Source organism: Pelodiscus sinensis, chromosome 4, assembly GCF_049634645.1.
Source record: "Pelodiscus sinensis isolate JC-2024 chromosome 4, ASM4963464v1, whole genome shotgun sequence".
Taxonomy (NCBI): Eukaryota; Metazoa; Chordata; order Testudines; family Trionychidae; genus Pelodiscus; species Pelodiscus sinensis.
The window spans coordinates 90,749,266-90,774,869 of record NC_134714.1 but is presented as its reverse complement, the minus strand read 5'-3'; the positions used below and the strand labels follow the sequence as shown (position 1 = coordinate 90,774,869).

Sequence of the window (25,604 nt, the reverse complement as noted above, 5' to 3'; positions counted from 1 at the left end):
GCAAAGAAACAAAAAGAATCAAACAGAGCCAACACACTTAGTCATTCCATGTAAGTTATCTGAATTATTTGAAAGATTTAAGAATTTTCAAAAATGTCACAATAACAACTGTTTTATCTTTTTACTCCATAATTATGATTTGGAGCATTGCTTTTCTTACTTCATCCAAGCACACCACAACTCATGAATAAAATATGACAAGTTTGATAGCATCCATTGCTGTGGGTTCATCCATAACAGCAAACGTGCTCAGGGTACTAAGAGCTCCCTTTTGCTCTGTGAGCCTTTGTTTTTGAATATTGGCTTTTATTTAAATAGAATTGCCACATGTGTCCCCCTTTTTGCATTTCTTGCCTTTAGCAGTAACACCAACACTAATGTTTATTTTCTTTTTCTTTCTTTTTTTTTTTTAAAGGGCACTTCAAAACAATTAGGACGATATAAAACTAGAAAGACAAAATATCCCATCTGAAAGCAAGTATTTACAGCACATCAAAAACATTAAATACACTGCCATTAAATACACTGACCAAAGAAAAAAAGAGTAATACAGAGAATCATAACTTCTAAATATGGCAATAGAAAACAAATATTAATTTTATACTGGCTTCATAATTAACTACACAAAGGTAATAGTTAGCTACTTCTTCCTTGTCTCTGCCCCACTTCTTCTTGCGAAGATCACAGTAACTTACACCTTCCTGAAGTCCTACCTCCGGAGCTAGCTGTATACTCTGTTGGAAAGCACCAGTCCAGATAAAGTACAGTACATCAAGTTTGCAAATCATAAGCATTTATCAAATGAGTTCTAGAAGTGTCACATTTTAACGTTATGCTGCTTCGTTTTCCAAGCCAGCATAATGAGCACCTGTATAGCTCTCCACAGAGCAAGAAGAATTGTGACACCAAAAATTATCTTTCTGCTAATCTTAGCTTGCTTGTTTTTATTTCCTCCCCTGACCCCCCAAGAACTATGATTTTGGAATACACATTATTACATTTGAAAGATCTAACAAAGGGGTGAAGCATTTCGGTGTTTAAATTGTTTGACAGTTGAGATCCAATCCTGCATTCTTTGCACATTGAAAGCTCCCTTTGGTTTCACTCAGAGGATGGATACTCATGATATGAGAAGCACAAGAACTAAGCTTAATAAAAGCAACAGTAGGAACACCAAAACTTGTCTACACTAGGACTAAAGACCTGCTCCCTTGGAGCAATAGGAAAACTCAAAGCTTCAAAGAGCAGTTTCCTGTAAATGCAAGGAGGAATGGACTTGACACACTAGTATGTCTGACTAAGTACTATGATCCTATGTTATCTTTTTCTTTTTATAGATCAAAGTACCAATGGGATATTTAAGTGTATCTATGAAAGAAATGTAGGGGAAAAGTAACGGTACCTTTTGAAAAGCCAAAAAGTAAATGCTCAGCTATAGCTTTGGTTGCTTCAATGTACAGTGATGTGGAACTCCCTCAGATACTTCTGGGAATTACGGAATTCACTCTAGTATTTTAGCATTCGCACATCCTAAACTCTTACTGACTTGATAATTAATGAATAATCTATATTCTAGTGGATAGCAGATGCCAAATAATTCTTTTTTGGGGGGAGGGGGATAAATTCTGAGACACTACATTTATTTGTGTCACATTGCCTTGCCTTCGCAACCTGTTACATAATGTCATGTGTCAGTTTATGGCATGATGCTACACGATAATCTAATATTACTTAAGTGTAAAAAATGAAAGAAAAAAACTCTCTCCCCTTCCTCACATAGCAAACAATATATTGGATTTGGGTGGCAAGATTAATCTGCATTTTTGGCAGATAAGAACCATACTGAGTCCTCAAAAGTAACCTCTAATTTTTATTTCCTGGGGGTATTTCAAGGTAGCCGGTCTCCTCTCTCCCGCCCGCTCTCCCCCCCCCCCACACACACACACACAGGAAGTCAGCCATTTCTAGCTACCATATTATGCTTTGATCAAGCTTAATCTGGTAAAGATGCATAACGGTTTTTAACTATTTTATCCATATAATTATATTAAAGAAATTCTGTCAATTTAGCCTTTTGTCTACAGTATCGCTTTTCTTTTAGAAGTGATTAAACAAAATGGGATAGGAGTAGAACTGCTTCCAACAACTTGATTTAAATAAATTTCTATTAAAATGGGTTTTTGAGTGTTCACAGTCCCCTATAACATTTTGAGCCCAAATACAACTGTTGTGGGTGCTAATGCACAAGAACAAAAGCTAAATCAATCACTTCATTGTCTAGGCTGAGAGTCTCAGGCTGCATCTACTCTATAGGATTAGTGAAGTGGGAAGTGAGTCAATGGCAGTCAATGTAGTAGGTCTAGGGAAGACCTGACAAATCAACCACAGATTGCTCTCCAGTCAACCCTGATGAGAAGAGTAAGGTGAGTCGATGGAAAATACTCTCCCATTGTCCCTGTGCAATGTAGACACCACAGTAACTTGACCTAAGTTACATCAACTCCAGCTACATTATTCATGCATCTGGAGTTGCATACCTTAGGTTGTAGCAGACACATATTCTGAATCTTCAAGCCTCTCGCATAACAAAACTTTTGTCTTTCAAAAAAGTGTTTAAAAAAACCTGAAAGACAAATTTTGCCATGACAAGTGCCAGTGTGAACACCACGGTGTCAGCAGGAGCACTGTCCTACAGACAAAGCAAATCCCACTCATCAGAGATGGAAGATGTTTTGTTGGCAAAAGAGCTGACAAACAGCAGCCATGCTGCCCATCTTTTAGTCATATAGCCATGCCACTACAAGCTGTATTGTAGACAAAGCCTTAATAGTACTAAGGGTTCACCTACAGATGAAAATTAACCTGGAATAAAACTGTAAATTTAAAACTGATTAACTACAGGTTGAACCTCTCTTAACTGGGACTCCTTGGTCCAGCAACATCCCTGGTCTGGCAGGATCACAGATGTCCCAGGACCAGAGAGTCCAGGTGAAGGGCTGGTGGCTGGGAGCCCTGTAGCGGAGCTAGAGCCCAGTAGCGAGGCCACCCTGTGGCAGCGAAGCTGGGAGCCAAGCAGTAGGGCTGTCACCTGGTGCCAACACTGGGGATGGGGGAGGGAGGAGGGAAGACAGGAGACAGTGGGGCTGGAGCCAAACAGTAAAACTGCTCCAGCAGGGCCACCCAGCAGCACAACCAGAAGCCCGGCAGCCTTGCTACCACCAAGAGACTCAGCTGCTCAGCGGGACTGGGAGGCAGCGCAGTTGCCCTGCGGGGCTGGGAGCCTGACCGCGGGTCAGCCTGGAGGTGGGGCTAGTAACCTGGAAGTGGTTCTGCCCAGAGGCACAGCAAAAATCCCGGCAGCCCCACTGCAGCCTGGCAGAGCTGCCTGGTGAGGGCAGGAGGCAGCAGTACTGCCCAGAGAGTCTGAAGCTCAAGCAGGGCTTGTCGCCCAGCAGTGCAACTGAACCGCAGCAGGGAGGCTGCCCCACGGGGAGGGAGCCCAGCAGTGCGCCAGGAGCCCTGCGTGCGGAGGGGCCAGCGGCAAGGGAAAGCTGGCTAGGAGTGAGGCCATGGATGGGGGACTGGTGACAAGGGTGAGCCCAGAAATGACTCTCTGGTCCGACAAAATCCTTCATCTGGGACTAGCCAGGTCCTGAGGGTGCCAGACCAAGGAGGTCCCACCTGTATTCTAGATTAACTCCATTTGTACATGCTCCTAAAGTTCTCTTATTCTGAAAGAAGAGCCCCCAAATATGGGAGTTAATCAGGAATTGCTACTCTGGAACAATTTCCCATGTAGACAACCCATTACTTACTCAGCAGTAAGGATCCAGCTCTGTTTTTTTTCTTACAGAAGTGTAAATCAAGGTATGTCAATAGAGATACACAGGTGTAAAACTAAGAAACAGGCAGATTAGAACTATTTGGCCAAGTAAGTGTTATTCACCGGGCAATATTCACCCTCAGTGCAGAGGACAAGCCCAAGGCTGATGTTTCCTTAAAATCCCAGTTCAATCCATTTAAACATTCGTAGCTCTTCAGTAGCATATATGCCTGCCACTCTGTATGGGGATGAGCTTCAGCAAGTGAAGAGCAAAAGTATAAATAGAGAGAAGAAGATTAGGTTTTTAATATTTTCAGTTGAATAGTATTTAGTGGATAATGTTATGATCTGGCCCATAACAATCATGATATCTAAACTTCAATTAAGTAGTATCTTATTCGGTGAGTCACCCTATTAACTCCAATGTGACTATTCATGAAGTAAGGAAAATGGAATTTGGTCCTGTGCGAGTAATAGCTTGACAGCATCCCTTTAAGACAAAGGTATAAACACATTCTGCTTTGATTCTGATTGAGCTCCAAGGAACATTACTATTACTTTTATCAAAATTGAACAATTTTCCCTTAAAGATATGGGTGTTCAGGCGATCTATGATATATTAGGGTTTGGAACCTTGCAACTCCCATTAGCAATATTAGGAGTTACCCTCGTGTGTCCTACTCATCTCGTTTTTTCACTCTGCTTCTCTTTATTAAAAGTCTGTCAACAGATTGACAGAAAAGTTCATGGTGTTTGGGCATATTAGAGGAGTGAGAGCTACAGAAGGTCTCCTCCTCCCCATGTATACTACAGTATCAAAGCAGACAGACAAGCAGCACAATTATCGTCCCACAGGAAAGCAAAAGTAACTGCCAAGGGCAGTGGCAATGTATGATCAGAGTTCTCTCCTACTCAATACAGACACGCTGGGAAACCCAAAATAATTCAGGTAACAGAAGCAGACAGCACAGAAATATTTTCACTTCTCCTGCACACGTCCCTAGGTAGGAACCAATCATTTTCAGTTCGTGTTGCTACAATTACTGGATTGAGTTTTTATTTGGAAACGGAAATTTTGTAACTATTGACAAGCTCCCTTTCCACTCATTCGCCACGTGAATGTCTACAAGAGGTATAGATCTTCACTTTCAACCAGTCAGATCTGGGGAAGGGGGGTATTTTGCTGGCATTAAAAAATATATGTTTTAAACACCAAAATCGGCTTCATTGCTCTCTCAAAATGTCACTAAAAGCCAGAAATTGCCTTTCTTTAAAAAGCTTAGAAAACTAACTTACCTCTCTTTCAAAGTATCACATAGCTCTACCAAGGGTCATAAAAATTATAACCAGATAAATCTCTAGTCCCAAAACACAACCAGCATGCTGGGAACTTCTTCCACAGCCTCAGTAGTCTCCATTCTGCTTGAGCCTCTAGACAATCTTAATCCCCACTGTCCCACCAATCCTGCAGACTGACAGCAAATACAGAGCGGTGCATAGGGAACTCTGGCTTGGAGCCCAGCTCTACACCAGTGCAAATCACCTCAATAGGCTCCCCAAATATTGCAAACCCGTCGGTGGATTTGCACTGGTCAGTGAGAATCAATCAGGTTGATTCTGCATTGCTACAATTTAGAAGTGAGGCAACAGAGAGGTGTGGATATTGTTCTCATTGACTTATCGAGAGATTAAGGGGCTCTTTCTCAAACTACTGATAGGTTGCCAGGTGTCCAGTTTTTGACTGGTGGCTCCAGTCAGCACTGCCAATCGAACTGCTAGGAGTCCAGTCGGTGGCACAGTAGGGCTAAGGCAGGCTCCCTGCCGGCTCTGGCTCTCCATGGCTCCAAAAAGTAGTGACATGTCCCCGCTCCAAAAACTACGCTAAGGGCAGCCAGAAGCCTCTGCCTGCTGTCTCCACCCCAAGTGCCTGTTTTGCATCTCCCACTGGCTGGAAGCACAGTCAAATGGGAGCTGTGGGGGGGAGCACCTACAGTCACCAGGCTGCACCTCCACATTGGAGCCAGAGGTATGCTACTGCTTCTGGGAGTTGCTTGAGGTAAGCGCTTCCCAGAGCTTGCTCCCCTGAGTCCAATCCCCAAGCCCTGTCCTAGTCCTGATCCCTCCCCTGCCCTTCAAACTCTTCAGTCCCTGCCTGGAACACCTGCCTATATCTCAAGCTCCACACCCGCAGGCCAACTTCAGAGCCTGCACCCATAGCCAGAGCTCTCATACACACACACACACACACACACACACTGCACCCCTGCCTCTTACAGAGACTGGCGCCCCGCCCCACTCTGAAAACCTCATTTATGGCAACACCCTGGAATGCACTCTCCTAGCCCAGAACTTATACCCCCTCCCACACTCCAATCCCCTGCCTCAGCCTGGAGCCACATCCCATACGCCAAACCCCTCAGCTCCACCCACCCTCCTAGTTCCCCCTCCTAGACCCCAAACACTTCATTTCTAGCCCCACCTTAGAGCCCACAATTCCCAGCTCAAGCCCTCACCCCCTTCCAATATTCCAACCCCACGAACCAGTCCAGAAAAAATGGGTGAGTGAGGGCTGGGAAATGAAAGACAAAGGGAGGGGGGATAGACTAAGCGGGGGGTATGGGGCACGATTGTTCGGATTTCTGAGAGTAGAAAATTGGCAACTAACTACAGAGAGACTCTTTCGTTTTCCTGCTCTTATGAGAGTGGCTAGGCCAATCTCTCACGAGGCTTGACACAATTCAAATGCTGATCATTCCCAAGAGAGTTCATTGGCTGTCAGGCCATGGGAAATATGCAGGGCTGTCTGGTTATTCAGCATGGCATCATTTCTGGATACTGAAAAGGTTAACAGTAGTTTATCTCCAGAGCCTTGGAGTGCTATTCAGTAATTACCTCTCAAGCAATCTTTAATTGTGCCATATGTAGATGATTTATCTCACTTATCCCCTCTTTTTAAGCTGTATCCAGATCAGTTCTCTCTCCTGAAGAGTTTTGCAGTGAGAAAAAAAATTGTTTTGTGACTTCACTGACAGAGACACCTTGCCAGATATACACATATGTGTGTGCCTATAAAATATACACATACACTGCCGAAAAAAATAAAGCTGGTTAAATTAAGCTCTTCGGAAATATCAGAATTAAAGTTTTAATATTGCAGCTCGCAATGTTTAGCTGTTCTCCGTGACAGTGAAATGTAACAAACCAGTATACTAACAGTATTATGGTCTGGAAGTAGCTCCATTAAATGAAACAGACATCAGAAGGCTGGAGGCAGTAGACAGGAGAGTTCTTTGGTAGATGGCACAGATAAAGAGGAATGATTTTAAGACAAATGAAGACGTAGAGAAGGAGAGGAGAATGTAAAAGAGTACCGGATGGGCTGCAATCAGAGAGATTACAATGGTGGAGGCACTGCAGAAGACAAATGATAAGATGCCAGAGAAAAGAACGCAATGCAACCAAGGTCATTCAGACCTAGAGGCTGACCACTGACTATACTGCGGAACATCGCATGCAGGGGCACAACCAGGCTGAGCTTAATGGAGAAACAAGCCATGAGCAGGAATGAATGCTGTATAGCTCTTTTTGTCTGTAATGATGCTTTGGGATGAGAGGAATTAAAATTGTCCATGCAAGCTAAATTCAGCCCCTTGCTACATGTGCATTATGATACAGACTTGAATTACACGATCACACATTTTTCCCCCCACAGAATTCCTGCCCACTCAGTGCAAAGAATAGATCAATGGTTTTCAAACTACAGGTCACAACCTAGCACTGAGTCGTATAATATCAGGCACTGGGTCTCGTTGCTACAGGGTGATCAGGTGAGCAGTGGAGATGCTAATACAGGCTACTTGCCTGTCAGCACAGCAGATTGTGCTGCACCCCGGAAGCAACTAGCAACAGGCCTGGCTCCCAGGTTGGGGGTCAGGAGTGGAGGGGGAAGTACCCAGGGCTCCGTGCACTAGCTCTGCACTCCCACTGCCTAGCTGCTTCTGGTTTAGCATGGTTTGCAGTACCAGGAGAGGCAGGAAGCCTGCCTTGGCACCCCTACTGCACTGCTGACCAGGAGCTGCTCAAGGTAAGCCCCTCCTGCCACAGCCCTAACCTCCGGCCCCCACAAAGCCAAAGCCCTCTCCTACAGCCCAAAGCTCTCATCCTCAGCTCCACCCCCAGAGCCACTCTCTCGTCAGGCCACAGGCATAAACAATTTTTTTCAACTAGGTCATGAGGGGAAAAAAAGCTTGAAAACCACTGGAATAGATGGTGCTCGTTCCATGACCAAGTATTCACTATTTTGTTTTCAACTCCATGTTCAATATACTGCACACTATTCAAATTCTGCTCAGAAGCTGGAATTATTAGTTTCCCCATGGGCTTTGTTATGGTGTTTAACAGTGCAGTGCTTCATAAATGTACTGATTTTCATAAGACCCCTGTGAGGTGAAGGGTGGTATTATCCCCATTTCACAGAACCGAGGCATGGAGAGATTAATGTCAGGCATATCCATTCATTTTGGAAGCCCAAAATGAGATGTCTAGGACTCATAGTTAGCATTATATAGCACGTCATATGTTCAAAGCACGGCACTCATTGACCTCACTTGCAGCTGTGACTGCTCCCCACTTCTGTATATCAGACTTTAGGGCAGCGGTCACCAACCAGTAGAGCAGGATCTACTGGTAGATCCTGGAGCCTCTGATAGTTTGGCCAGTACTTCAGCTGCTCCTCCACCCACAGTTGTGCTGCTCCTGCCCTCTGCCTTGAAGCTGCTCCCCAGGAGCCTCCTGCTTGCTGTGCAGCATGGGAGAGTCAGAAGAGGGAGATGCTGATGTCAGGGTGGTTCCCTCACCCTGCCCCTGTCTCTCACCAGTCTCAAACAAAGGGTGAGGAAGGAGGCAGGGCAAGGGTATTTGGGTTTGAAGTAGATCCTAGGTTTACTTAAACTCAGAAAGTAATCTTATGCTTAAAAAGGTTGGCGATCACTGCTTTGGAATATCCCTTTGGGCATCCAGAAAATATAGAACACATCATTAGTGACCATTAGTGAATATAAGAACGGCCGTACTAGGTCAGACCAAAGGTCCATCTAGCCCAGTACCCTGTCTGCCGACAGTGGCCAGCACCAGGTGCCCCAGAGAGGGTGGACAGAAGACAATGATCAAGCAATTTGTCTCCTGCCATCCCCCTCCAGCCTCTGACAAACAGAGGCCAAGGACACCATTTTATCCCCTGGCTAATAGCCTTTAATGGACCTAACCTCCATGAAATTGTCTAGCTTCTCTTTAAACTCTATTATAGTCCTAGCCTTCACAGTCTCCTCTGGCAAGGAGTTCCACAGATTGACTACACGCTGTGTGAAGAAGAACTTTCTTTTATTAGTTTTAAACCTGCTCCCCATTAATTTCATTTGGTGTCCCCTAGTTCTTCTATTTAGGGAACTAATAAATAACTTTTCTTTATCTGCCCTCTCCACACCACTCATGATTTTATAGACCTCTATCATATCCCCCCTCAGTCTCCTCTTTTCTAAAGTGAAAAGTCCCAGTCGCTTTAACCTCTCCTCATATGGGACCCGTTCCAAACCCCTAATCATTTTAGTTGCCCTTTTCTGAACCCTTTCCAAGGCCAAAATATCTTTTTTGAGGTGAGGAGACCACATCTGTACACAGTATTCAAGATGTGGGCGTACCATAGTTTTATACAGGGGCAGTAAGATATTCTGTATCTTATTTTCTATCCCTTTCCTAATAATTCCTAGCATCCTATTTGCCTTTTTGACCGCCGCTGCACACTGCGTGGAAGTTCTCAGAGATCCCTTTCCTGATTTGTCGTAGCCAAATTAGCCCCCATCATACTGTACGTATAGTTGGGGTTATTTTTCCCGATGTGCATTACTTTACACTTATCCACATTAAATTTCATTTGCCATTTTATTGCCCAATCACTCAGTTTGGTGAGATCTTCTTGGAGTCCCTCACAGTCTGCTTCTGTCTTGACTATCCTAAACAGTTTTGTATCATCTGCAAACTTTACTACCTCACTGCTTACCCCTTTCTCCAGATAATTTATGAATAAGTTGAAAAGGATTGGTCCCAGGACTGACCCTTGAGGTACACCACTAGTTACCCCTCTCCAATCTGAAAATTTACCATTTATTCCTACCCTTTGTTTCCTGTCTTTTAACCAGTTCTCAATCCAAGGAAGGACCTTCCCTCTTATTCCATGGCCATGTAATTTACACAAGAGCCTTTGATGAGGGACCTTGTCAAAGGCTTTCTGAAAATCCAAGTATACTATATCTACTGGATCCCCCTTGTCCGTATGTTTGTTAACCTCTTCAAAGAACGCTAACAGATTAGTAAGACAGGATTTCCCTTTACAGAAACCATGTTGACTTTTGTCCAACAAATTATGTTCTTCAACATGCTTCACAATTTTATTCTTTACTATTGTTTCAACTAATTTGCCCGGTACTGAAGTTAGATTTACCGTTTGGCTTAAGTAACTTGCTCAGCTAAAGCATCACAGAGGAAATCTCTCTTAGAGGCAAAGACAGACCAGTTCTCTAGGGGTATGTCTACACTTGCACCCTCTTTTGAGAGAAGAATGTAAATTAAGACATTCAAAATTTAAATGAAGCCAGGACTTAAATATCCCTTGCTTCATTTGCATATTCTCGTTATGGAACTATTTCAAAATAGCGCTATTTTGAAATAACAGACACTGTTAAGATGCAGTTATTTCAAGAGAAAACCCTTCTCTTGAAATAACCATTATTCCTCATACAATGAGGTTTACCAGTTATTTCGAGAGAAGGGTTTTCTCTCAAAATAACCGCGTCTTAACAGCATCTGTTATTTAGAAATAGCGCCACAACGTGAATATGAAAATGAAGCACAGGATATTTAAATCCCAGCTTCATTTGCCATTTCAAATGTCTTCATTTGCATCCCTCTCTCGGAAGAGAGTGCAAGTGTAGACATAGTTGGATGTCATCCTAGGGTATCTTCAACATGAAACTTCCCTCTCTCTTCCTGCATCATGCACTGTACACACACCTTTCACCTTCTGCAGCAAATGGGGCAGGAGTCCTCTACACAGCTATCTTCACTACCCTGATTCAGCCATGTAGGACAGTGGTGGGCAACCTGTGGCCTACGACTCCCTCTCTGCTCTCTTTCCTTACACCTCTTGCGCCCTGGGGCACTGGAGCCCTATGCTTTCTTACTCCTCCCCTCTCTTTCAAAGCGCTGTGAGCAAGGGAGAGGAGTGGAGATAGAGAGTGAATCAGGTGATTCGTGGTGCTCCAAAAGTGCTAGGAAGGCAGGAACGTTCCTGTCTCTACACTTCTCCCACCCTCCCATCACTTTTGGAGTGCTGTGAATCGGCTGATTTGCAGTATTCCAGCTCTGGGAGGCAGGGAGGGAGAGGAGTATGAGCTGGCTGATCGGTGGTGTTCCGAAAGTGTTGGGAGAGAGAGGGAGTAAGGACGTGCTGGGCTTCATTACTCCAGGGCACGAGAGATGTGGGGAAAGGGAACAGTGAGGGAGAGTGTGGGCCACTGATGGAACCTGCATTTACAGATGCAACCTCCAATGGGCCACATGCCCATCACTGGATTTCAATCTTGTGGTCCACTGAGACGAAGGAACGCCACCCGTGCAGCCCACTCTCTAGTCTTGGTTACCCATCACTGATGTAAAAAGACAGACAATGATTATGGGATAATGTAATTAGAGACCACAATGTATATACACAAGGGGTCTGAACTAAGCAACTTTAATTCTGACATTTCCTAACTTAAGTACCTGGTTTTTCACACTGTAATCGTGTTCTTTCAATGCAGTTTTTTGCACTGTATTTCCACTTTTTTTAAAAAAAAAAGCCAACTGAAAAACCAGGTATTTCATCATGTGGCAGCATAATGACATTGACCCTTAGCGCTGTTTGGACCCATCAGATCCACAACACGTACGCCGACACTTGAGCAAATGGAGAAACTGGACACACCATGTCATCCTCTATGGGGACCAGCAGAAGAGGAGAATAGGGTTTTGCCAATGGGTTCCCACAGATATTTGCTGACATTGGAGGTATTGGCTGAGACTCAAAGATCTTTTGCTACATTCCAGGCTCTGAACACACTGTAGTGAGCACACATTTTTCTGCCCATGTATCTGAAGGTTCAAGTAAGCCAGAGCACCCTAGTGTAGCACTCCGGTACGAGACTGGCTGGGGGCAGGGCTCCAGATGCTGCTGGCATCCCGGGCTGGGCAGCCACAGCATACTCAAGCTCCAGCCCAGTGCACGATTAGCCAGGCAATGTGGTGGCTGCTCTCCCAGCCCTGAGCTCCCCATCCACACCCCCAACCCACTGTCCTGAAGCCCCCACACCCTATGCCCTGACTTCTGAGCCCTCCACCCCTCTAACTCCCTGCCCTGACTCCTGCCCTCTCCACAACCCAACCCCATGCCCTCATGTCCCTCCCCCAGGAGGGGTAAGATACAATATTTTCTGTAAGAAACTGAAGTTACTTTCACCACTGCCATGGTCTCAATTTTGAATCCTCCTGCCCCATCCCCTCCAATCTACCCCATCCCATTTCTCTCTCTTGCCCATTAGTGTCCCATTTTCCTCTCCCACTAAGTCTCCAAATCTCACAACTCTGATCCACATCCCAGCCATTGCCAGACCTCCAGTCCTTCCCCATCCCAGATCTTTGTCCTTAGTCTCCTTGCTCAGTCAGTCCCCATTTCCCAACTCAGCTCCCAATTCTTCCCTGCTAGCCCTGCTCCCCCATGCTTTTAATACCCATCTGCTCCCCAACCTGTCTCTGCCAGCCCCCAGATCCAGCTGTTGTCCCCTCTACATTTGAATCAGGCAGTCACCCTCCTTCTCCACCGTGCTGGGGCAACCGTAGAGGAGTCATTCAGAGACAACCTTCCAGCTCTCAAGCCTGGCCTCATCCCAACTCAGAGCAGCTATCAAAGGAAGTCCAGCTTCATTCCTGTGGCCCTGGACTGGTGCCTACATAATCACTCCGTGAGGATGGCACATAAGCAGTCAGGACACACTTAGGACACACTTAGGAGTTCTCAGGGAATGGAGGATGTGACGGACACTCTCCCCACCCCCATGCTTTAGTAAATGGACTTATGGACATGAATATACATTACTCAAAGGTGCTTTGATCAAATTATTTCATGTAACCCATCAATCTTCATGTCATGATCTGCTGGTTCTGTTTATTTTACTCTAATGTATGTATCATTTGTGTGCGTAAAATTAGACATATGGAGTGGGGAATACTTTGGGGGTTTCAAATGTGAGAATGAGAGATGTGGAGGGCGTTACCCTCAACTGTGAAACTATCACTATTGTCCTTAAGTCTGAACAGTGGTTGGTAGAGAGTGGCCTCAACTCCTTAACAAAAAGAATAGGAAAGGAGAGGCCTTGGTCTTTTGGCTGGGCAGCACCTGAAAGAAGGAACCGGAGACCCCAGGGTGGGGGGGGGGGACAGCCCTGGTTTGGAGGGGCAGCTGGAAAGAGGTTTTAGGGTGAGTTTCAGCATAGAATTAGCCAAGCGTTTTTGTTTCTTTTCATTTGTAACTTACTTTGTTCTGCCTGTTCTCACTTATTACTACTTAAATCCTACTGCTTCCACTTAATAAAATCATTTTTACTTTCTATCAAACCCAGTGTAAACAATTATTTCTTGGGAGGACAACCAGTGTGCACATTCCCCCTTTCACTATTAAAGGTGGCTTACCTAATTCTTTGGGGTTTGATCCCATCTGGGAAAGGCCATCTCAGGAGGCTGGGTCCTAAACTGAACTTTCCTTGGACCTGAAGTGGTTCAGTCTCTGTAGTTCTTCTTGGTGGGGGCAGGGACCTCAGCTCGGAACCGTGGCTGGGGGAGACCAGCGGAGAAGGCCCAGCAGGACCAGGAGGTGAGGAGCCCCAGAGAGCGAGAAGGCGAGTGGCAGTGGCCATGTCAGCACCCCGGGAGGCACCAGAAAGGTCTGTGACCACACCCCATCACAAAGGAAACTCAGTTAATGTGTGGGGAATGCTGATCAGACTGTGTATGTACAAAAGAAGCTACAAGAGACCCAAGCATGCTCAGTGAGGATGGATTCTTCTGAGATTATAGCTGCTACATCTAAGTCTCCATTAAACCAGTGAAAACTGATTTTTCAAAGCTTTGTAACTTTGCCAAGTTTGGGTAGGTTCTTACAAGGATGGCAAATGGCATATCTCGGACATGCAGGCCACTCCCCTGGAAAATGCCAGCTCCCTGCTCCAAAGCATGAGAGCACTAAAGCGTTCCAAAGGAAAAAAAATGTAAAACAGATTGATTGATTTTTACATTTCAAAAAACTTATTTTTCCCTAGCCGCCTTCTCAGAAACAGCTTAACTGTTTTGGCTGCCATTTTCCTAGAACTTCACCCTGAGGCAGACACCCAGCATGGTACACTTCAGCCTGAACAGTTCAAGCTTAGCAAGTTATAAGTCACTGAAAACAAGATCTTATAATGGGAAGCATCCGGCAACTTTATATGCTGTGTTATGGTGCCCTCACTGTGAGTACATTCTTGAGGGGGGAAGAAGAGAGGAAGGGGAACCTAGCAGCCCTCTGCACAGGAAAAAGAGCCATAATGCTCCATTTCCACCCTCATTCAATGGGACTACTCACATGCTTGTGTGCTTTGCTAGGCCAGAACCTTTATATACTAAATTGAAGACCCTGGCTGAATTTCAGTGGTGGATAAACTTGGCAGCATGTATAATTTTTATGTTAATTTGTAAAGCATTTAGGGGATCTTCCAGGACAAAAAGAACTAAAGAAATAAGATTATGATCTCTTAATATTTACTTTTAATATCAACTATTGCAACAAGCCCTAGATTGCACACGCGGATATTTTTAGTATTTTTCATTCAGCACTATTAGATTGTGACAATCTATGGTAACAGTTCATCAGTGTGCTCTTAATTAACTCCACGAAAACACACAATGAGAAATTTTAAAATAGTTTAAGCCAATTAGGAAAGTGCCGTCTGCTGAGGAACGATGCGAATTTATACTATTGGCCTCAACTGCTTAAGCAGTGCTCCAGCACAAAATATAAACAACTTATATTTGAGAAAAAGCATCCAAAGCAAAACATTTCAGATATAATGTTTAACTTGATGTCACTGATAATAATTACAGCACCTAGGAATTAGCAGAAACTATTTTACTTCAAGTCCCAAAAGGAGGGTAAATCTACATAATTTCTCAAATATGGTTTTCAATAGTCTGTCATAGCACTTGCTCTCTTTTCTTATTGTACATAATTTACATGATAAGTTATAGGTCTGGTTGTCGTATCATGTACACTAATGTAACTGATGTATAACTAGAGACATTCGTGGAATAAAACTAGTAAATGAGATCAGAATCAGGCCCTTTGTCCCTCTAAATTGTTAACAAAGGGGGGAAAACAGAGCCATTCAAGGCAATCTTTCAAGTATTTAGCAAGTTACAGAAATGTTATAGTGAACTAGGTAAAAATCATCTGTTCATATTGTTACCTCCTCATGTAAACATATTGCAGCAACTTTAGGGTTTTTAGCGACAATGGCTGAAATACTAGTCCCACTGACATCATTGGCAAAATCCACATTAATTTCATGCAGCCTAGGACTTAACCCATTATTCACTTAAAAATCCCACTTTTAAATCACTTCACCAGTTGCACCTCACACTACTGAAACTTAAATTACTTTAAAAATCAAAGAGTCTTATTTCACCATGTATTCATTTACTTTGTATTGGTCACTCTGCTCAGAGGGTGAAGATAAACATCGCTTGCTTTTCTTACATGTGCAGTTCCACTGAAGTTGACCAGAGACCGGTGTACTACTATCAGTGTTCCGCACGGCACTACAAAGGGCTCTAGTTCTGTCCTCTTATCTGTACACACAATGCGGCCCATGCAAGGGAATTAACATGGGAGTATTCAATTGAAAATTCAATAAAGGAATGTTTAAACACCTCCAAAAAAAATGTGTTCATTGAAATTTTGGGCCTAAACATTGCCCCTGATTTAAAAACATTTGTATATTTCAGTAGATTAACACAGAGTATTTTAGGAACAACAGAAGCCATAGTAAAGTGCAAGCATTGTGTGCAGGGAATAAGTTTTACATCCAGTCTTTTCGTAATTCACGGAGACAGGCTGTCTTAGGTAAATTAAATTGTGTGATTTACCTTGGAATAAAAACGCTTTGCTAGCATGTATTCCTGACACCTGCGTAACTCCAATTGTTGTATTCACAAGATCCAGTTCTGCGATAATATCAATTTGTAAATTGGGATCCATTCCAAATCCTGCAACTGTTAAAAAATAAAAACTCAAATCAATTTTTATTTTAAATTAAAGCATTAAAACAACAATGAAGAATTGCTAGTACACTATTGGGTATGTGAAGATACTATATACATCGCTTAAGAGACAGAAATTCCCCCAGATGTAAAGAAAAAATGTTTTTCTCCATAGACTACCATTAAGCTAGTACCTTTTATTTTCACAGATTTTACTGCATCCATCCTAGAACATAATGAACACACTACATTTAACACATCAGTTTGACATAGCAGGAGAATCATCACAATTAAACAAAACTTAACTATAGTAAAAAGGAACAAAATAAAGACAAAGAAAACAGCAGGCAGAGGAAATGAGTAATCACTTAGAACAGCACTGCTCATATTCACTGAGCGATACTACAGGTTGAACCCCTCTAGTCCAGCAACATCCATGGTCTGGCATGATTTCAGTTAGCTGATGTCCACGTATCATGAGTGTGGCCACGTTTCTTGTAGTCCCATAAAGTTTGTTTACAGCCACCAGTCCTGCTCAGTGTTCTGTGCCATTATTTAGCTCTAATTTACCCCTAAATGTATTGTAAGAGCACAGTAAACAGCATAAGTGTTGATAATGTTTCTAGACAATATTAACCTCCTGTGGTTCGGCAAATTCTCTGGTTTGGCACTGGTCAAGTCCCGAGGGTACCAGACTAGCGATGGTCAACCTGTATTACAAAGAACTTATTGAAGTCTCAATACTCCCTTCATGATCCACTAAAGCATGCTAGCATTCCATGTCTAGCTGCAGTTATTCTTTAATATGAATGGGTTAAGTTATTCACCGCCACCATTCACTAGAAGTATTTTCCAAAGTGGAAAATCTGACAGTCCCTGCTCCCTCCCTTCCCCCCATGAACAGCTGATAACAGAGCATTCTTTAGCAGCTTGGTGGAAATGGGTGGTATATGATTCCATACCATCACTACACAGGAGAGCTGGCATTCATGCCCAAGTTGTAACAATTAAAGTTGTTTTTCTTATCTCCTAGTCATAACTCCGGTCATCTGAAGAGGTGAGCTATGCCTACAAAAGCTCATGATACCATCTATATGTTTTGTTAGTCTATAAAGTGCTACCAGACCAATTGCTTGCTGTTTTTTTCATATATGTAGGTTCAGAGGTTGGGGACAGCTGCTTGTTCATAGAACATTTAAGGTAGTTAAATGTGCAACTTTTTCTAGTAAGGAACAGCAGATGTGCAAGAGACTAGCATGGCTGGTCCTTACACGAATTCATCTATCAATATGGTGAATGATGTAACATGAGATTTGTGCCTGATATGTACAGCAAGAACCTGTCATAGAATCCAATCCTGGTCCCAATAAGTGTTGCTACTAATGTCATTCTAGGAGCAGGAATAGGCTCCTAGAATAAAGTCTTGTCCCCACTGAAATAAATGACATTGACTTCCAGGGGGACAAGATTTCACCTATGGTGTACAGCCAGATGGCTTTCCACTAGGCCATCTCCAGTTTTATGTTTAAATTAATTCTCTCGCTCTTTCAGGACTTAGAGCAGTTAGGCAGCAAGTATCCTGGTTTGATTTTTTTATAGACTCTCTAAAAAACTATCAGGGTATATAATGTCCCAGAAGAAATCAGATAGTCTACTTATGAATTACACCACAAAACACTTCCCGTCCCATTCTGCCCCCCTCCTTTACTCAGATTTTAAAATAACTTGGGTTATCTTGTGCTAGATGTAGAAGACAACATTTCACAAAGTGCATGGAGCTATTGAAAAGGAAACTTGAAAGTAATCTCTTTTAAATTCTCTTTCAGCTGTTGAAAGTTCTGTGCACCTTGAAGGTCTAGTCCCACTGACAAGGAAGACATGACTTCATAAAAACATTTCTGGCTTGCCAAATTAAGGATATTTAGAGTATTCTGCTCTTACTAGCCAATTAGCCTGTCATAAGACGGGATTTTCAGGTCTCTCCTCCATGTCAGTCTTCTCTCCTGAGCCTCCGGCCTCTCTCTCCTCCTCCTCCTCCTGCCTCCCCCTCCCTCACTCTCAGCTCTCCTACGCCTCCTGCCTCTCTCTCTGTCTCTCTCTTTCTCTTCTTCCCCCCCTCCTGCCTCTCACTCGGGGGACCACGGAGCCCACATGGCCTTTTGGGCTCCATGCTCCTCATGCTGCATGGGGAGCGTGGAGCCCAAACAGTCGCTTGCGCCACTTGCTCCCACGCGGCAGCCTGGCTGAGCGGCGCAGAAGTCAGCCGAACGCCATGGTGGGAGGAGAAGGAGGGCGGGGTGGTGATGTTCACGGCCAGGGGGCAGGGCCTGAAGCCGCAGTCACGCCACACATCACTGCCCCGCCCACCTTCCCCTCCCGCCGCGGTGCTCAGCTGACTTCTGCGCCACTTAGCCGGGCCGCCTCAGGGGAGCAAGCGGTCGTTAGGGCCCCATGCTCCCCATGCAGCACGGGCCGCCCAGAGGGAACAGCCAGCATTTCAGGCAACAGCGCCACCCAAAGGGAACAGCCAGCATTTCAGTGTTACAGGGTTACAGACATTGGGCTACTATATATATGATGCTTTCATGTTAATATAAGACTAAACGGCTTTGTAAAAAATGAAGGTAACTGGAATGACACTAAACAAATTGTTCTTACAATATAAACCATGATATACAAATCTTAGAAATTCTACAATAACACAGAGCAGTAAAAGCGACGAGGAGTCCTGTGGCACCTTATAGACTAACTGAAGTGTAGGAGCATAAGCTTTCGTGGGCAAGTGACTACCTGCATCTGACGAAGTGGGTCTTTGCCCACGAAAGCTTATGCTCCTACACTTCAGTTAGTCTATAAGGTGCCACAGGACTCCTCGTCGCTTTTGCAGATTCAGACTAACACGGCTACCCCTCTGATACTTGACAGAGTAGTAAGGTTCTCTTTGGCTTAACCCAAGCCAAATGCTCAGAAACAATATGTGAATTCCAAAGAGACTTTGACACCTCCTTCAGACCAGCACTGCCACACATCCTGTGAAGGAGTTCACTAAAGACTGTCAGCACTATCTGCCAAGATTTACACAGCTAACCTTCCTAATGCTGAACCAACTCTTCTAAGGACACATCATTCTGAACAAATTTACCTCTGTCTGGCTAAACCTACTACTAGAAACTTTAAAAAAAAAAAAAAAAAGCACACTACCTCCCTTTGGCCAATGGAGAGAGATAAGGATAATAAATGGTAGTGCTAAAGGTTACATTTAATACAATGCATTTGATCACAAAGTGTCCTGCCCTATCTTATAGCATTCAGCTGAATTGCTTTCATCGATAGGTAGAGGTCAGTCGCTTGCAACACTCAACAAAACCAAATGAGCAGTCGGGAAGGGCAAATTTTAGCTAAGGATGTCAAAGCAAAAAGCATCTGTGGAACTTTACTGTCCATACAAAACAGATATGACTTGATTCTTTAAGGTGTTGTCTAAAAGAAAAAAATGCAGTGAACTCAGATATTAAAATATCTACTTAGGAAAAAAAGAAGGGCTGATTTGACGGAGAGGAGATTGGAACATGTAGTTCCAAATAACAAGGCCCAGTCTAAAGCCCGTTCAAGTCAATGAAAAAGGTTACATTGTCATCACTGAGTGCTGGGTCAGTCCCAAAATATCATAAATCAGAACAATGGATCACTAAGCCATGCCAAATACACACAATTATAACCCCATTCAAGTCAATAGACATTTTCTCATTGACTTCAATGGGAGCATAACTGAGCCCTAATACAGCAAATAGCAAGGCTATTTTTTTCAAAAGCTACTGATTCCAAACCCACCAACAGACTTCATCTGCTAGCTTTTCATTAACTTCAGTTAACCAAGCTGAGGGGCTGGCCTACCAGCTCTCTCTGCCTTCTTCCAACTATCTATAAGCTTTCCGAAGAGGAAACTATTGCAATATCATAGGGGTTCTTTAGCAAGCCAATATGTTGCTTTAAATACTTAGTCATTTTCTTAAGCTGGCCCTTGGGACTGCACAAAGACACTCAAAACCCTGGTTATTTAATAATTAAAAAACAAACAAGTAGCTTCTATTTTATAAGCAAGTCTCTGTTCCCCCAGAGGTCTTCCACTCTCCCTTTCAGAAATCTTAAGTAGGAGAATCATACAAAGAAAAATCACAAGTATCTCTATAAGCAGCTAGTATTTTATGTTTTATCTTAAGTAGAAAAAAAGTTGGAAAATCCCATTTCCTACTCTAAATTACAACTCTTCATCCTTATATTATTTCCTTTAAAGTTGTGCAAACTCTGGATCGGACCCGAGATGGTGCTTATTGTCCTCAACGTCTGTTAAAGATTTGGCTCACTGATTTCAACTCACTTATGTCTGAGTATGACAGAAGAAACTTAGCCCTTCCTAAAGAGAATTGTAGCCACTATATATACACAGATTGAACCTTTCTAGTGTGGCAATATCCATGGTCCAGCATGATTTTAGTTGGCTGGATGTCCCCTTATCGAGGGTATGACCAAGTTTCCCGTGATCTCATGAAGTTTGTTTGCAGCCACCAGTCCTGGCTCTCAGTGTTCTGTGCTGTTATTTAGTTCTAAAAACTACCCCTCAATATCTTCTAAGAGATCTGCAAGCAGTGGAAGTGCTGGTATTGCTGCTAAGCATAAGCATGTTTTTTATGTTTATCTGCTTGTTTCTTTGTGCCAATACAGTAAAATTGTGTAACAGCACTTTGTTATGATGAGAGCTAATAAGCCTTGGCTAGGCATAGATTTATATAGGGTGTATATGTACAGTCAAAAATTATTAAGCAGCATTTCACACACTGTGCCATTTATTTGCCTTGGTGAAATAAAAATAAAGAGACCCACTCACTACAAATTCTCTAGTGGTTGGCACCAATCAGGTCCCAAGGGTGCTAGACTAGAAAGGTTCAACTGTAGTATGCAACAGGATTGAATAACATAACTATCAATGATGCCACCAAGAAATCCCTGAAAGAAATTAAATCAGTCTCACAGCTCTGACAAGTTGCATTGTCTACTTTCACTTCCATCACCAACTTGGATACCTGAGTCTCAGTAAACAAGGAGGCTCTCTGTATGTAATTTAATTATGTGATATAGCTTAATTATGAGTGATTATTATATTACCACCTAGATACCGTAGACATGAACCAGGATCCCATTATGGTAGGCACTGTACAAACACAAAACAAAGATTATACGTTCATTTATACTTTAAATATGTACACATCTAGGTTGCACTGGAGAGGGAACCTTAAGTATAAATGGACTTGATAAAAATCTAGTCATTCATAAAAATATTTGCTATCTAAGAGGTAGCAGGAAGTGAATTCTATAGTGTGTATGTTACCTTTGACAGTTAACAGAATAGCAATTGTTGCACACACACAGAACTTTCCAAATGGCTTCACAATTCCAAATAAATTAGTCTCAGATTAGTCTTGACTACCATTTGAAGTGTCAACATGCAATACTGGTGTTACGTTAGCTGTGAAAAAAAGGATTTTCTCCCTAAACATCTTTATGTCACACCTTTCAAATTCTAGTTATATTAGATAATGGGGCGATACTGTAATACTTTATGATGTTAACTGCCATTTTAAACACTGATTTCCTTGGGAAAATATGTAGTAATTTTACTAGGTAATTTCCTTGAAAATGTCATTTGCACATCATCAAGAAAACATCCCCCAATGTACTCTAAATCAGAACCTATTTAGAGTAGTACACTACTCAAGAGTAAAGGGAACAAAGACTCCACAAGAAAGCCATGCTTGCTTCTGTTATATTATTTCTACTAATTCTTTGTATTAGGAATTCTCAGGAACAGTGAGTTCCTATGGCTTTCCTGGGTCTTTAAACATTCTAAACCCACATGGAGGCTATAAATACAAACAAGAACCGTTCCTACTAAAAACACACACATTTTAATTAAAATGGCCCCCATTGCAGTCAAAATAGCATCACTTGCAGATAAAAGATAGCAAGGTGTTATTAGCTCATGTGTGAGCCATTATTCATGCTTTCAAAATGATCAGGAGAGTTATGTGATGTTCCTCTCAGAAACAGCCTGCCCTCATCAGAATTAAAATGTATTTTTATATTCATACAGGAGAACGACTGTTCAAAAAAGGACCACATTTATGAAGAAGCTTTTTAGACAGTCGGTTGCATGCGTCTGTGCCTCTCTAGCAAATTACTGTTTAATGCCAACGTTGCAAAGGATGCTCCCAACATTATTAAAGGAGAAGCTACTCCGCAAAACTCTGCCCACACAGTAGTGATCTGCCTTCATCACAAGAAACCCCGAGAGACCTGATTTTTTTCCCCTTTTCAGAAGAGAGCTTTCCTAAGCATTCACCTGTCCTTACTTCAAATCCTTCCCCTCCGCGAGCAAACAGCGGGGAGGGAGAAAGGCAGATTCCTGAAACTTTTCATTATTGAATCTTGCCTCACGTAAGCCTTTCCTGAGAGAATGGTTCTTAAATAGTGCTTCAGCCATCAGACGAAGCAAGGGCTAACCTGGAGGAGACTAGCGAAATAAGAAACGGTCCCCATGGAGAATATTAAGTCAATGGGAAAAAAAAAGATTTTTCCCTCCCGAGTGAGAAGCCCAAACAAACAAGGGGCTTGATCTGCTCACCAGTTGCAACTGCAAGGAAGTTCTGGTGGCTTGGTATTTGTATGCGACTGGCTGTGGTTTTATAAGAGCAATTTCACCTCTAATTCCAAGATTACCAGCTGTTCCTCTCCCTACCAATCTTAATATTCGCCGAATTGAAGGCCATGGTAAAAAGACAAGAGAACTACCAGTGTACAAAGCAAATAATAAGCCAGGCTGAAATCCTCCACTAGCTGACCCCATAGAAAAACCTCAGCCTAACCCCTGACTGAAATCTAATCAAAGAGATTTTTTTTCCCCTGGAAGAAAGGAGCCGGCTGCTCTTAGCAACTTCTAGCGGGAGGAAACCTCAAGAGATGCATGCCCGGTGCGAGACGATCTGACTAAACTCAAACGCTGAGGAGGGTTTTAACAGGGGTGGTGGAAAATCTGAACACAGATCTCGCTGCGACCACATGTTGTTTCTTTCCAGGGACAGCCTAGAAGGCACGTTTCCAGCAACAGCCACCTAATGCGAATAGCCCAGCCTGCTGCGAGACGCGCAGCCGGGATGGAAATAAACCTGCCTGCTAACTACCCCAGGTGGGGCTGGAGCCGGGCGAGCACGGCCCGGATTTCCAAAGCCCCTGAAAGTTTGCGAGTTCTCCCCGCCAGTGGCCGCGGCGTGCCAGCCACCCCGTGCCGTGCAGGCAGGAGCTGCGCCCGTGGCTGGCGTGTGGCGGCTGGGCGGTCCCTCCCCGGTGCGGCAAGGTGCGCAGCTCAGCAGAGCATGCCGCTTTCCCCTCCCCCCGCGGCGGTTAATTGCCCCCAGGCGGGCCGGCTCTCCCGAGGCGATGGCCTGAAAACCCAACCCACCCACTCCCAGGCGCCCCTGGCAGCGCCAGCCCCACGCGCAGCCCGGCGCCAACTCGCACCTGCGGCGCGCGGGGAGGACCGCGCTGAAAATGTCCCCGCGCGGGGCGCATCGCCTGGCCCGCAGGCAGGTGCCGAATGCCCCTGCCGGGGGAGCAGGCGCAGCCCTGGGGTCCCCCCGGCTCACCTGCCCTGGCAGCGGCCACGCACGCCCAGACCAGCAGCATTACATCCATCGGTGCCGGCCCCGCTGGGTGCCCCGCCGCGGCAGAGGGATCCCGCCTGCAGTTTCTTTGGAGCAGCGCCCCAAACTTGACGCGCTGGTTCGGGCAGGCTCGGGAGAGAGAGCAGCAGCTCCACCGGCGGCCAGCAGCGCGACTCCGGAACAGTCCATGCGCCGCGCTCGGGGATGCTGCCCGCCGCCCCCAGCCCCCTCCTTCGGGGCTGGGCGGCTCAAGCCCGCCCCTCAGCGGCGGCGGGGGTCCGCGTCATTCCGCCGGGCGCCGCCGCTCCACCCAGCTTCGTCCGCCGGCCCTTAGCGGGGGCTGTCTGGCGCCTCCCGCGCGCGGCGGATCCCCCTCTCCGAGCCGGTTGGATCCGCCGCCCGCCTCCGAAGGAGAAGCTGAGACCCAAAGGCAGCGCTGGCAGAGCCGCGCGAGCGGCCGGGGCCAGCGTCCAAAGGGGGATGGGGGCAGCTCGCTGAGGGGTGCGCTGGCTTGGTTCCTGCTGTGTGGAAGGGCCCTGACTCCTAGCCAAGCTCTGCGCGCGCGAGGGGCTAGCACAAGCCAAAACGACACTAGAGCTGCCTGACCAGCACTGGGATGCTAGAGGCTCTGTGTGTGGGTCTACAGGTAGCAAACGTCATTATTCGCTCCCTGCTTTGTTACATATTATACCCCCTCCCGCTCCAGTCGCCCCTCTGTGCAAGGGGCATATTGAAGAGGAGTCTTATGGGGACTATTGAACACACAGCAGGCACGAGTGTAAACGCCGGGGCTGGCTCTGTGGCCCCCTCTTACCTCCACGCAGGTTTTTGTACTTGGTAATGAGGGAGAGCAGGCCAGCTGAAATAAATTGGAGTACTCCCTGTCCTAACAGCTCAGCTTGGGTCAAAGTTTGTAAAGAGCCCCATACATCGTAGCAGGGTTGCCAACCCACATCAATTCCATTTATGGACGAAATGGAAAAAATGTAAGGACAGACATTTTTTTAGGAACATCATTTTTATACTATATTAAGATGACAAATGGCCAAGGTGAAAAGTAATCATTGTAATTCATACATCACAAGAACAAGATGCTATTTAACTCACTTTCATTTAGTTAGTCATGGTCCTGGAAGTTTTCCATTTTGTGATCGTACATCCAAACTCGGACAACTAAACAACTACAACGTCTAGTTTCCACCGCTCTGCAGTAAAATGGCTGAAGCAGCACAGAAGACATTTAATTTCAATAGAATAATTGCTGGGTTTTGAAATTTTATTGTACTTCTATGAAATTTCAGGACACAAACTTTTTTACGGAATTTACGACATGTCCAATTTCAGCTAATTTTTTACGGACTGTCCGTAAATTTACTGACGGTTGGCAACCCTGCAACATAGTCCGGGGCAGGGGGACTGCTGTAAGGCAAATCATGGTTAAGCTTGAACCATCCTACTCACTGTATTCAGAAAGAGGTGGTAGACAGTAGAATGCCACCTCCCATTTATAACCATGGCATTCCATTCACCTGCCAGCAACTTCCCAGAGTATCCAGCATTGCCCATGGGTTTATTCTGCTTCCCACCCCCAAGGAAAAGGAAGTTTCCTTCCAACTAACATCCCAAAACTAATGGAGAAGGGGCCCATTTAGCTTCTGATGAGAAGTCTTGGTGTGGAAAGCACAATT

General features: G+C 44.5%; 1 protein-coding gene across 6 annotated transcripts in view; it reads right to left on the bottom strand.

Annotated features, from left to right (window-relative positions):
- Positions 1 to 25,174, bottom strand: part of NELL1 (neural EGFL like 1) — a 469,358-nt gene extending 444,184 nt beyond the window's left edge. For 2 of the 6 annotated variants that reach the window (XM_075927737.1, XM_075927739.1), the window contains exons 1-2: positions 23,899 to 25,174; positions 16,088 to 16,213 (exon numbers count right to left, since the gene is read on the bottom strand). In XM_075927737.1, the coding sequence (XP_075783852.1) occupies positions 16,088 to 16,213; positions 23,899 to 23,947 (175 nt within the window). In that variant the 5' untranslated portion in view covers positions 23,948 to 25,174. The remainder of the gene's footprint in view (positions 1 to 16,087; positions 16,214 to 23,898) is intronic. The other 4 variants (XM_075927738.1, XM_075927743.1, XM_075927741.1 and 1 more) reach the window with 3 other exon arrangements.
- Positions 25,175 to 25,604: the final 430 nt, after the last annotated feature.